The 13,855-nt window shown below is 41.0% G+C and overlaps 1 protein-coding gene across 1 annotated transcript in view; it reads left to right on the forward strand.

The window, feature by feature from the left end:
• The first annotated feature begins 628 nt into the window (after nt 1-628).
• Nucleotides 629-13,855, forward strand: part of VTI1B (vesicle transport through interaction with t-SNAREs 1B) — a 31,151-nt gene continuing 17,924 nt past the window's right edge. The window contains exon 1 of the mRNA XM_026489698.4: nt 629-893. Coding sequence (XP_026345483.1) covers nt 779-893 — 115 coding nt within the window. The 5' untranslated portion in view covers nt 629-778. The remainder of the gene's footprint in view (nt 894-13,855) is intronic.

The raw sequence follows: 13,855 nt of genomic DNA on the forward strand, positions 1-13,855 counted from the left end.
GTATTTTGGGAGTCACGCTGGGGACCATTTCTGAAAGCATATGACCCTGGTCACTTGACTTCCCCAGTAAAACTGCTTTTCCGCTCGAGGGCAAGCTGGAACCTAGCCCCGCTGCCTTTCTAGGGCTGAAAGCTAACGTTTCGTCAGGACGCGAACTGAGGAAGTCAGCGCGGTCAAACAGTGCAATCACGGCAAAGATAACTTCCAGGCGCTTGCTGATACCAAACTACAGCCCGTCAGCATTACCCCCTGGGCCTGTGGCGCTCACAGAACCACCGCCCCCGCCGACGCGTGACCCTGGAATCCGGGAGTCTTCTGCGCCGAACTACATCTCCCGGCATGCACTGCAGCGCCCTTTCCCCGCCCCCCCCCCCCCACTGGGAGGCGCGGCCCTGGGGACAGGTCGGTGAGCTGCCGGTGCCGCGGGATCTCACAGTCCCTTCCGCTGTGGCTCTCTCTCCAACCCTGGACCGGGTGTTTCCGGGGCTCCAGGACTGCCGCTCGCCCGACGTGCTGCCCCCTCTCAGGAATCTCCCGAGCGGGCAGTCCACCCGACTTTCTGTCAGGCTTTCGCGCCCGGCTCTCCCTCGGTGACGGAATGAAGGGGGTGGGCGTTCCGGCTCGGGAGGACCCCGCCGCGGCCCCGGAAGCGCCTAGTCCCCGGCGGCGGTGGCGGCGGTCGCCGTGATGCCTGCGGGGCTGGGAGGCTGACCGCCGGCGTAGGAGCGGGCCCAGTGCCCCAAATCTCGGTGGCCGGTGCTGGAGTGCGGCCTGCGCCATGGCCACCTCCGCCGCCTCCTCAGAGCATTTCGAGAAACTTCACGAGATCTTCCGCGGCCTCCATGAAGACCTGCGAGGGGTGCCGGAAAGGCTCCTGGGGATGGCAGGGACAGGTGAGGCGAGGGCGGGACGAGCCGTGGGGAACTCGGCCCCGCGGGAGCCCAGGGAATAAGAGCCACCCCCCCCCCCTTCTCCTGGACCCGGTCCCTCTTCCCCTCCGATGCACATTCTCAGACACGCCCCCTAGGGTTGGCTGAGTCTCGGCGCCCAGGATTTCCCTGCTGCCACTTGAGGGTGCTCGGGGATGAACCTCGGAGTGTTGTCTCCTTCTGGATCCTACTGTAGCCGTCAAAATTTTCTTGTCTCATTTTCACCGTGCCAAGAAGAGCATAGGAGCCCTTAAGTCTGCGGCCCTGTGTTTCAGTAAAACTGGTTTCTTTCATCACTGTCTGTATATTTTGTTTTATGCAATTAAAAGCATTTTCAAGAGAAGTCGATAGTTCTCACCAGACTGGCAAAGGATTCGTAGCACCAAAAGGGCTAAGAAGCCAAAGGAAAAATAACTTTGCGGTTGGTAAATTATCAGGTTGCGGGGGGGTGGGGGAGGTGGTCTGTAAAATCAGAATTGTGGGCTTAGGTGTGCTCGTCTTACGAACTTTTATGCTTAAACTGTTGTCTGTCCCTTGATTTCAAAATTCAGATTGCTGCAGGCATTTCCTGGAGAAGTTAGTTTTCCAGTTAAATCTCTAGGAAGACCTGTCAGGTTCTTTGTCACTTAGAACTAATAGATCTTGATGTCAAGGCTGGTAAGAGTTTGTTTTGTGGTTTTTTACTTACGGGTCAGAGCTTGAGTGTTTGCTCTACGAGTTTCCTGAGGTCATGTGTCTTGAATGACTGGTGAGAATGCCAGAGAATGTTAAACGTATTTATTGAGAGAGACTACTGTGTTCGAGGCCCTCTCCTGAATGCTGGTAATATTGCAAATTATTGCGGTGAGGAGACTTACAAATCCTTGTTCTCGTGGGTAGATGATAATATGTAAATATTAAAAGGAAAGTAATGCAGGGCAAAGGAATGGAAGGGAGGACTTTAATATTAAATAGGGTGGCTGTGAAAAGCTTCTTTGAGAAGGTCGCATTTGAGCAAAGACTTGAATGAAGTAAGAAAGTAAACCATGTGAAACTTTGGGAGGACAGAATAGCATTGCAGAGGTCCTTAAGCAGAAATGAGCTTGGTAGGTTCTAGAAAGAGCAAGGAGGCCAGTGTGAAATGAGCAAAGGAGACGATGGTAGCCGATGAGGCTAAAAAGAGGTAGGCGGGGCCAGATCACGTGTGGCCGGTAGACCCTCATGAAAGATTCGGACTTTTTTCTAAACGTGATGGGATGCACCTACAGGGTATTGAACAAGAGAGTGATGGTACCTCATTTACATAGTTGAAAAATAGACCATTTCCTCAGCTCAGTGCTGAATTAAATTTTGCAGTGTTCACTTCTGGAAGGGTAAACAGTGCAAAAGGGTACTCCATTTTGAAAAATAGAAAACTGAGTTATATTCACCTTTATCATCTGCCTAACCTCCTCATTGCTGCAAAGAGGACAGTTACAAAGGTACGAATATCTACCCAAGTGCAAAATACTCATAGTTGCTGGAAACAGACTTAGTTGTTTAATGGGTAAGTAAATACAATGTACACATATCTGTAGGTTACAGTAAGAATTTCAACAGCTTTCTGTCTCTTCTCACTGCTTTGTTCATACTGGTCAATAAGTATTTGTTGAATAAATTGAATTTAGCTGAGCAAACACAATGCCTCATCTCTGAATCCTTTTTTTCTAATTCTGAGATTACTTCATACGCTTTCCAGAGCTTTAATTTCCCTCATGAATTATTAGGTTCTGAATAATGTACATAACACAGCTCTTGCATTTAACTTATGCTCTGTAATTGAACTCAATCAGTTTTCAATAAATACTTCAGAATTATTATGTATCAGTCTCTGTCCTGGGCCCTGAGGAATTTCAAGAGTTCTTGCCTTAAATGGGACCAAATTTACAACAAAGTTTTGATTGGTCCTAAAATAGTTTTGAGACCATAAAGAAAAGGCTTACTTGGGTGTTGGGGGAGGGAGGCTTTGCAGAAAGGAGAACTGAGTATAAGGGGTTGAATGGGAGTTTGCCAGATAAGGAGGAAATGGGAAGAAGCAACAACAGAATAGAAAGTTGAATACTGAAAACCATGACCGGAGCTTAGGGTATGTGCGGGGGAATAATGGTAGGTGAGCAAAGTGAGGCACAGCCAGATCGTGAAGGGACCTGTATGTTTCATTAAGACATTTGGGTTTCTCACAAGGTACTTGACATGTAAGAAGTACTCAACAAAAAGTGTTATTTATCTGTCAAATATTTATTGAGCATCTATTACCTAGCATTCCCTGAGCTAGGTGCAGAAATACAGTAGTCAAAGACATAGTCTTTGCTTCTATGAAATTTACAGTGCAGAAGAGAAAACTTAAAGCAAATATTTGTTCAACTTTCATCCATCAAATATTCACCAAACATTTACTGTAGGTCAAAAGTAAATAATTACCCAAGTATCTTTCTGTATACAATTGTGATCATTGTTGTGGATAAACAAAGTACCTATATGAAAGAAAAGACATTTGGGCTTGATATGAAGAATCAGTAAAGAATTTTAAGCAGCTAACTAATATGGTCAGATTTTATTTTAGAAGGAGAATGCTGGTGGCTGAATAGAGGATGAAGGAGAGGCATAAGGCTCTGGATATAGTGGACCATGTTAGGAGCCTTTGTGGCAATTATCTGGGTAACATGGGAATCTAGAGAGTGCTAAATCCGATTTCTGAGGCAGAGATTAACCAAACTGATTGGACATGGGGGGGTGAGAGAGAGAGAGAGAGAGAGATTCAAGGGTGTCCGCATTTTCTCACTTGGTCATTTGAGTGAATGATAAATATAAAAGAAACAGCCTTATTTGGGTTGTAGATGAAAACATCAGGGTGCTTATAGAATAGAGAGCATAATGTATATCCAGTCTAGCCTGACAAAGTATTTCTTCTCTTGCCATTAAAAATAACATTTATGAGGAAGATATTACGTGAATTGAGAGGCAGTATACTATAATATTTAACAGCAAGGATTCTAGAAACAGACTGCCTGGGTTCACATCCCCATCTCTTAGTAGCTGTGTGACCTTGGACAGCTTACTTCAACCTAACTAGTTTCTCTCTGCAAAATGGGGGTAAATCATAGTATTTATTTCATAAGGATTTTGTTTTGTGAAGATTAAATTAGTTAATATATGTAAAGCCTTAGAATATTGTCTGACAAGAGCCATTAGCCATTGTTACTATTGTTGGGAAATTGGATATGTTATTTAAAACATAAGAGTACCAGCTCTGTATGCAGCTATTATGTTGCTCTACTTTCACTTTTTTCCTAGAGCAATTATCTTCTAACATACTAGACACTTTATTTCTGAAGTTTATAGTATATTATTTGTCTTCCTTTCAACTAGAGCAGTGGTTTTCAAAGTGTGATCCCTGAACCACTAACATCAGCATCATCTGGGAACTCTTTAGAAATACAAATTATTGGGCCCCACCCAAGGTTTACTGAATTATCAACTGTTTTAACAGTCTGTATTAACATTCATCCAGGGGATTTCTGATTCATGTCAAGTTTGAAAGCAACCAAGCAAAAACCAGCTCTATGTTTTTTCCACATCTTTGTTAACACTTGATATTTCTTGTCTTTTGATAAGCCATCCTCTAACAAGTGTGAGGTAATATCTCGTGATTTGATTTGCATTTCCCTGATGATTATGATGTTGAGTACCTTTTCTTATACTGTTGGCCATCTGTATGACTTCTTTGGAAAAATGTCTATACAGATCTTCCACCCATTTTTTAATCAGATTGTTTGAGGTTTTTTTGCTTTTGAGTTGTATGAATTATTTATATATTTTGGATATTAATCCATTATCAGATATATGATTTGCAAATCTTTTCTCCGATTTCGTAAATTGCCTTTTTATTTTGTTGGTGGTTTCCTCTGCTGTGCAAAAGCTTTTTAGTTTGATGTAGTCCCACTTGTTTATTTTTGCTTTTGTTACCTTTTGGTTGTCAAATCCAAAAATCATCACCAAGGGGCGCCTGGGTGGCACAGTGGTTAAGCGTCTGCCTTCGGCTCAGGGCGTGATCCCGACATTATGGGATCAAGCCCCACATCAGGCTCCTCTGCTATGAGCCTGCTTCTTCCTCTCCCACTCCCCCTGCTTATGTTCCCTCTCTCGCTGGCTGTCTCTATCTCTGTTGAATAAATAAATAAATAATCTTTAAAAAAAAAAAATTATCACCAAGACTGATGTCAAGGAACTCTTGTGTTTTCTTCTAGTTTTATGGTTTCAGATCTTACATTCAAGTCTTTGGTCCATTTTGAGTTAATTTTTGAATATGGTGTAATATAGTGGTCCATTTCCCTTCTTTTGCATTTTTTCTGTAAAGTTTTCCCAAAACTGTTCATTGAAGAGATTGCCTTTTCCTGTGAGGTAACAAATATATATAGATATATTGGTCTCTGTTCCTGGTTCCTGCACAGAGCTCCTAAAATCCTTGTCATTTCCTAAGTCATAAGAACACGAGGAGCATCTGTTGTTCTAATGAGATGACTCTGAATGGCCTCCTGGATGGGGACTGGTCACCAGAAAGACCAACCAATGATCAGAAGTTTGGATTTTCAGCCCTACCCCTTGTCCTCCAGAGACGGAAGAGGAGCTGAAAATGGAGTTACTAATTGATCATGCCTATGTGAGGAAGCCTTCATAAAATCCCTGTAGTATATGGGGTTCGGGGAGCTTCCCGGTGGGTGAACATATCCATACCTGCAGGGTGATGTACCCCAGCTCCACAGGAACAGAAGCTCCTGCACTCAGGACCCTCCCAGACCTCCCCCTGTGTATCTCTTGTTCATCTGTATTCTTTGTCATAACCCTTAATAAGTTGGTAACTATAAGTAAGCATTTCCCTGAATTCTGTGAGCATATCTAACAAGTTAATTGAATCTGAGGAGAGAGTCATAAGAACCATCAATTTGTAGCCAAATTGGACAGAAGTTGTGGGTAACCTGGGGACCTACTACTCGTGACTGACATTTAAAGTGTGTGTTTGAAGTGGGGGGCAGTCTTGTGAGACTGTACCCTTAACCTGTGTAATCTGTTGCTTTCTTCATGTAGATAGTGTCCGAATTGAGTTGAACCGTGGACACCCAGTTGGTGTTGCAGGGAATTGTTTGGTGTGGAGAAAAACTTCCATACATTTGGTGACCAGAAGTGAAGTGTTCTATATGAGTAGTAAAGGGGAAACACAAGAAACACACACACAGGAGGAAGGACTGGGTTTTTTTCTATACAGGAGAGAAAGACGAAGGGGAAAGACTGGGTTTTCCTAAGAGTTCCCCATTGTATATTCTTGATTCCTTTATTGTAAGTTAATTGACCATGTGTGTGTATGTTTATTTCTGGGCTCTGTATTCTGTTTCATTGATTTTTGCATCTGTTTTTGTTCCAGTACCATACTGTTCTGTTTACTGTAGCTTTGTAATATCAGGAAGTGTGGTACTTCCAGCTTTGTTCCAATTGGGGTCTTTTGTGGTTCCATAAAAATTTTTGAATCGATTGTTTTATTTCTGTGAGAAATGCTGTTGGAATTTTGATAGGGATTGCAGAGTCTGTAGATTGCTTTGGGTAGTATGCACCTTTTAACAGTACTCGTTTTTCCAACCCATTAGCATGGAATATCTTTCCACTGATTTGTGTCTTCAGTTTCACCAGTGGCTTATAGATTTCAGTGTATATGTCTTTAACTTCCTTGGTTAAATTTAGTGTTTTATTCTTTTTTTTTTTTTTAAGATTTTATTTATTTATTTATTTGAGAGAGTGAGCAAGATTTTATTTATTTATTTATTTGAGAGAGTGAGCAGTGTATATGTCTTTAACTTCCTTGGTTAAATTTAGTGTTTTATTCTTTTTTTTTTTTTTAAGATTTTATTTATTTATTTGAGAGAGCAAGCAAGATTTTATTTATTTATTTATTTATTTATTTATTTATTTATTTGACAGAGTGAGCAGTGTATATGTCTTTAACTTCCTTGGTTAAATTTAGTGTTTTATTCTTTTTTTTTTTTTTAAGATTTTATTTATTTATTTATTTATTTGAGAGAGTGAGCAAGAGAGCAGGCTCCCTAGTGTCTTATTCTTTTTGTTGCAATTGTAAATGGCTTTGTTTTCTTAATTTCTCCTTTTGATAGTTTATTATTAGTGTATAGAAATGCAATCAATTTTTGTATATCGATTTTGTATCCTCCAGCTTACTGAATTTGTTTATTAAGTCTCTTTTTTTGGTGGAGTTTTCAGGGTTTTCTATGTATAATATGCCACGTGCACGCACATATTAAGCAGACTCCATGCTGAGCTCAGCGCTGAGCGCAGAGCCCAAGGTGGGGCTCCATCCCACAAACCTGGAGATCACGACCTGAGCTGAAACCAAGAGTCAGTTTGCCCAACTGACTGGGCCACTGAGGTGCCTCTTCATCACTTTTAAAATGGGTATCTACACCTATTAAAACAAAGGATAGGATAACAGATGAAATGTGTCCCTTTTTGGGAAGTTTGTATGCAATGACAGTCCGTTAGCATATGTGATTAATTATTAATCCATTTAATATATTAAGCACAGCCATAATTTCTAGTTTTAGTTTTGCTTCAAGGTCTCTTGAAGTACTTCAGAATGCTGTAAATTATTATCCAGATATACAATAAATGCCTATCATCGTGTTCTAGTTTTGGTTTCATAGCACCTGAAGGCAGCTCCAAATGTATTGACGAGTGTTGTAAAATTATTGAAAGCTTTCCATTGTAATTCACTCAAATTTTAGTATGTGTCCACGGGACCCCATTATTTTGGGAACCAGCAAAAATAATCACCATGGATAATCATATGCAACTGGTTGGTAAACACCAGTTACTCATTGACTGGAGAATTAGTTTTTCTAACACTCTTCATATTTTTTGGTGAATTTTGTTTTTGCTCTTAGTTTTCTCCCGGATAGTTAATGGTAGTTACTATTTATGAAACTCTTAATATGCCTAGCATTTACTAAGTGCTTATTAATGTGTGTTATCTTTTAACCCTTTCAGACGACCCTACAAGGTCAGTACTGTTATATTTCTTTCTTACAGATAAGGAAACAGGCTTAGAGGGATCTAATACATATCTTGTTTTATTGCTCTTCACTTTATTGCATTTCACTTTATTGTGCCTCTCAAATATTGCATTTTTTACAAACTGAAGATTTATAGCAACCCTGTATTGAGCAAACTTACTAGCACCATTATTCCAACAGCATTTGGTCACTTCATGTCTCACATTCTCACAATACTTCAAACTTAAATTAGGCCAATTAATAACCCTACACTGGCCTCTTAGTGTTCAAATGAAAAGAGGAGTTGCACATCTCTCACTCTAAATCAAAGACTCAATCAAGCTTAGTGTAAGTAAGGCATATCGAAAGCTGAGATAGGCCAAAAACCTGGGCCTCTTGACCAAAGAGTTAACCAAGTTGTAAATGCAAAGGGAAAAGCTTTGAAGGAAATTAAAAGCGCTGCTCCAGTGAACACACAAATGATAAGCAAAATAGCTTTAAGATCAGACTAGCCATAACCTTATCTTGAGTCAAAGCCTAATCCAGAGCAAGGCCCTAACTCTTCAATTCTGTGAAGCCTGAGACAGGTGAAGAAGCTGCAGAAGAAAAGTCTGAAACTAGCAGGGGTTGGTTCATGAGGTTTAAGGAAAGAAACCGCCGCCATAACATCAAAGTGCAGGGTGAAGCCCCGCGTGCTGATGTAAAAGCTACAGCAAGTTATCCAGAAGATCTAGCTAAGATAATGAAGGTGGCTGCACTAAACAACAGATTTTCAGTGTAGACAAAATAACCATATAGAATTTTCATAGCTAGAGAGGAGAAGTTAATGCCTGGCTTCGAAGCCTCAAAGGACAGGCTGACTCTCTTGTTAGGGGCTAATGTAGATGGTGACTTTAAGTTGAAGCCAATGCTCATGGACCATTCCAGTAATCCTAGGGCCCTTAAGAATTATGCCAAATCTATTCTGCCCATGCTCTGTGAGTGGGACAACAGAGCCTAGGTGACAGCACATCTGTCTACAACATGGTTTACTAAATATTTTATTTTTATTTTTTTATTTATTTTCTTTTTTTTTTTTTTTTTTTTGTTTAAAGATTTTATGTATTTATTTGACAGACAGCCAGTGAGAGAGGGAACACAGGGGGAGTGGGAGAGGAAGAAGCAGTCTCCCAGTGGAGGAGCCCGATGTGGGGCTCGATCCCAGGAACCTGAGATCACGCCCCGAGCCGAAGGCAGATGCCTAATGACTGAGCCACCCAGGCGCCCCTACTGAATATTTTAAACCCACTGTTGAGACCTACTGCTCAGAAGAATGGACTCTTCAAAATATTACTGCTCATTGATGGTGTACATGGTCACCCAGGAGCTCTTTGATGGAGAAGTATAATGAAATGAATGTTTTTCATGCCTGCTAACACAACATCCGTTCTTCGCCCATGGATCAAGAAGAAACTTTGATTTTCAAGTCTTATTATTTAAGAAATACAGGGGTGCTTGGATGGCACAGTTGGTTAAGTGTCCAACTCTTGGTTTTGGCTCAGGTCGTGATCTCAGGGTTGTGGGATCGAGCCCTGCTTCAGTCTCTGTGCTCAGTGCAGAGTCTGCTTAAAATTCTGTCTCTTCTCAGACACAAGCATAGGATGGGGTAACTGGGTGATGGACATTAAGGAGGGCACGTGATGTAATGAGCACTGGGTATTACATAAGACTGATGGATCACTGACCTCTGCCTCTGAAACTAATAATACATTATATGTTAATTGAATTTAAAGATTTTATGTATTTATTTGAGAGAGAGAGAGACAACATGAGCAGAGGGAAGAGGCAGAGGGAGAAGCAGGCTCCCAGGGAGCCCGATGCGAGACTTGATCCTAGGACTCTGGGATCATGACCTGAGCTGAAGGCAGTTGCTTAACCAGCTGAGCCACCCAAGCACCCTGCTAACTGAATTTAAATAAAAATAAATAAATTTAAAAAAATTCTCTGTTTCCCCCTGTCTCTCCCTCACGCTTGCTCTCTCTCAAAATAAATAAATCTTAAAAAAAAAAAAAAAAGGAAATACATTCCATAAGTCTATATCTGCCATAGGTAATGATTCCTTTGACAGATCTGAGCATAGTAAATTGAAAACCTTCTGGAAAGGATTCACCATTCCTGATGCGGTTAAGAACATTCATGATTCAAAGGAAGAGGTAAAAATAACAACTTTAATGGGAGTTTTGAAGAAGTTGATTTTAACTGACTTTGAGGGGTTCGAGACTTCAGTGGAGTGCGTAACTACAAATATGATGAAAACAGCAAGAGAACTGGAAGGAGAAGTGGAGCCTGAAGATGGGACTGAATTGCTGCGATCTCATGATCAGACTTTAACTGAGGAGCGGCTTATGGATGAGCAAAGAAAGTGGTTTCTTGAGATGAAATCTACTCCTGGTGAAGATGCTGTGAAGATTGTTGAAATGACAGCAAACGGTTTAGAATATTACGTGAACTTAGTTGATAAAGCAGTGCAGGATATGAAGTGATTGACTCCAGTTTTGAAAGAAGTTCTGCCGTGGGTGAAATGCTATCAAACAGCTTCACATGCTACTGAGAAATTGTTCATGAAAGGAGTCGTCCATCGGTGCAGCAAATTTCATTGTTGTCTTATTTTAAGAGATTGCCACAGCCACCTGGACGGCCAGCAGCCACCACCCTGATGAGTCAGCAGCCATCAGCATCCAGACGAGACCCTCTACCAATGAAAAGATGACGACTCAGTGAAACTGTATTTTCAGCTATAAAGTATTTGTAAGTTAAGGTATGCACATTTTTTAAGACATAATGCTATCTCACACTTAATAGAGTACAGCGTAGTGTAAACATAGCTTTTATATGCATGGAGAAACCAAAAATTCATTTGACTTGCTTTATTGTGTTATTCACTGTGGTGGTCTGGAACCACACCCACACTATCTCCAGGGTACGCCTGTGCTTTTACCTTCCATATAGTTTGAGATAGGTAAACTACTGTGGTCTACAAATAGAGGCTGTAGGTCCTAGAAATGCCACAGTGGGGCGCCAAAAACAAATTAACTACATGATCCTGGCGAAACTGGTTATTTCCATAGCTCTAATGGGTCAAGGTTAGTCATTCTTGGGTTGGTAAATCAAATCACCCATAAGGAAGAGAGACTGCCACTTTAGTTAAACATTAAGGTAGGCTTTCTCTAGCTATTTCAGAGCTGACTCTTTCATGGTGCCGCCATCCACGCAATTTACCAGTTAGTCTCAGAGTGAGTCACTTCCATGTGACTGATTCAGGAAGGCATATGGGGTGGGGGATAGTGTTTGAAATGGCTCACTCTTATTTTTGGTGCCCATTCTACTCAGTACACAGTTCTGCAATTTTGTAGTTAACTGTGGTGTTAACTCTAACTAAAAAATTAAAAGGTCTGAACAGATTTTACCTGTTGCTGATGACTATTCCCTGGGAGCACAAAAATGCCCCTCAGTGCTATAATGTACAGAAGCCTTGGATTAGGAGTCAGGAGACTTGCATTCTAGAACTAGTTATCACCACACATTTGCTCCTCCTATGACCTTGAGAAAGGCAGTTTCTCCAGGCTCTAGTTTCCTCAACTGTAAAATGAGAAGGTTCCATTAGATCATCTCTGAGATCCATTTCCACTCTTAACATTCATCAATTTCACAATTCTGAGACTAAAGTATAAAGAAGCACCTACTGGGGCACCTGGGTGGCTCAGTCATTAAGCGTCTGCCTTCGGCTCAGGGCGTGATCCCAGAGTTCTGGGATCGAGCCCCATATCAGGCTTCTCCGCTGGGAGCCTGCTTCTTCCTCTCCCGCTCCCCCTGCTTGTGTTCCCTCTCTCGCTGGCTGTCTCTCTCTGTCAAATAAATAAATAATATCTTTAAAAAAAAAAAGAAGCAGCACCTACTGATACCTCTCAGTTGGGTAGAGTTCAGCCTCTTTTGAACCTTTAACTATCTTCCTCCCTGGCTTCATCATCAGAAGGGAGAATTTCAGAGGCTTTTTTTTTTAAACCTTAGGATTCCATAAAGGATCTCATAATGTGGTGAAATTCTTAAAATTGTTTTCAAAGGGAGCGTATTTCTTGTAAAAGTATACAGGCTGTAGAGCACTCCTCAGAGAAGGTATGCCTTATGAAATTAGGGAGAGAGTAGGGTATCCCCATTCCAAAACAACTGAGTAACAGAATCATGGAGAGAAGTTAGTGAAAGGATCAAGATTCTGTGAGCCATTCTTTGCCCCCTACTCTTATTTACGTAACCACATTCTTTGAATCATTCTAGAGTTAGCCTCTTAAAAATGCAGATTTTCCTATCTTTAGCAAAGGAGGACTAAAGAAGGAAACTTTATGACCAACAGTTGTAGAAAAATCAAAGCTAGAATAGGTAGAATATTTCTTGAGCGTGTTTCGAGTGTGGAGATGTGCCTATTCGGAGGAGTGGTGACACTCAGTGACAGATTGTTACAGAGTAACATGATCTCTCTCCATGGAAGTAGCCATTCTTGACTGCAGATATTATTTCACTGCTCATGGCTGAAAACACTACTCAGGGATAATGACAGCTGCTTTTGTGCTTCAGTTACACCGTGGATGGTCAAGATGCAGGTCATTTGTCATGGTCACTTTCTCCTATTTAAAACAAAACCTCTCGGTTTTGTGAGTGGTGTAGAGTGAGAAATAGTTCACTTGGAGCGTCTTGTGTGTCTTAAGGGAATGTCACATAACAATGAAGGAGGTATAGTAAAGGGTGCATTGTCATTTGCTCTTGCGGGCAGTGGTAGCATCGAAGGAACACCCTATCAGGTTTAGAGTTCTAGAAGCTATGGGATTTATAAAAGAAAAAGTAATTCCCTCTTCTGGAGGAGCTTGATCTCCAGTTGCAAATATAGAATGTACACATCCAGAATGGGTCATGATCACTTAGAAAGCAGCAGACAACTGACATGATAGATGCTGTTGTAATTAACAAAATGTAAATCCATATAAAGCATTACAGTGTATTACATCTTATATGGGATTGCGTTCTGATGCAAAGATGAAAACCAGGGTAAGGGAAATTAGGCAAGAAAATCTGAGAACAGCATATTGAATACCCACATGCCATCCCTCCATAAGCCCAACTCAGCTGTTTTCTTTGGCATTGAGTAAAATTGCTCTTCTTTCAGTTGATGAAGTGCTGGCTTGTATTTAGGAGTCACAATGAATGAAAAATAATATAGCTTTAAAAGACCATGTCCACATACACATGATACAGCGTGGATGAACCTTGAGGACATCATGCTAAGTGAAATAAGCCAGACATAAAAGGACAAATATTTTATGAATCCTCTTCTAGGAGATACCTACCCTAATCAAATTCATAGATACAGAGAGTAAAATGGTGGTTGCCAGAATCTGGGGGAATAGGAAGTGGAGGATTAGTTTTCATTGGGTATGGAGTTTCAGTTTGGGTAGCGAAAAGGTTCTGGAGATGGGGTAGTGTTGATGCTTGCACAACAGTGTGAACGTACTTACTGCCACTTAGCTGTATACTTAAACATGGGCAAAATGGTCAAAAATATAAATTTTACCAAAATAAAAAAAAAATGACTGTATCCCTAGATTGTAAAGGTAATTCCAAAAGGTGAACTCAAAAAAACAATGTAAGCAGTGGTAACTTCTTGGTAATAAGTAGGTTGATTATATGTAGATTTTCAGAGAGAATATTCATTTGGATACACATATTTTTAGAACTCAAACTGCTCATAAGTAAGGCTAATTTTTGCTTGTTACATATGAAGGGATGACCTGCCTCCTGTTTTATAACTAAGGAAGGAGGTCAGGTCCC

This window comes from Ursus arctos, unplaced genomic scaffold, assembly GCF_023065955.2.
Source record: "Ursus arctos isolate Adak ecotype North America unplaced genomic scaffold, UrsArc2.0 scaffold_25, whole genome shotgun sequence".
In the NCBI taxonomy this organism is placed as follows: Eukaryota; Metazoa; Chordata; class Mammalia; order Carnivora; family Ursidae; genus Ursus; species Ursus arctos.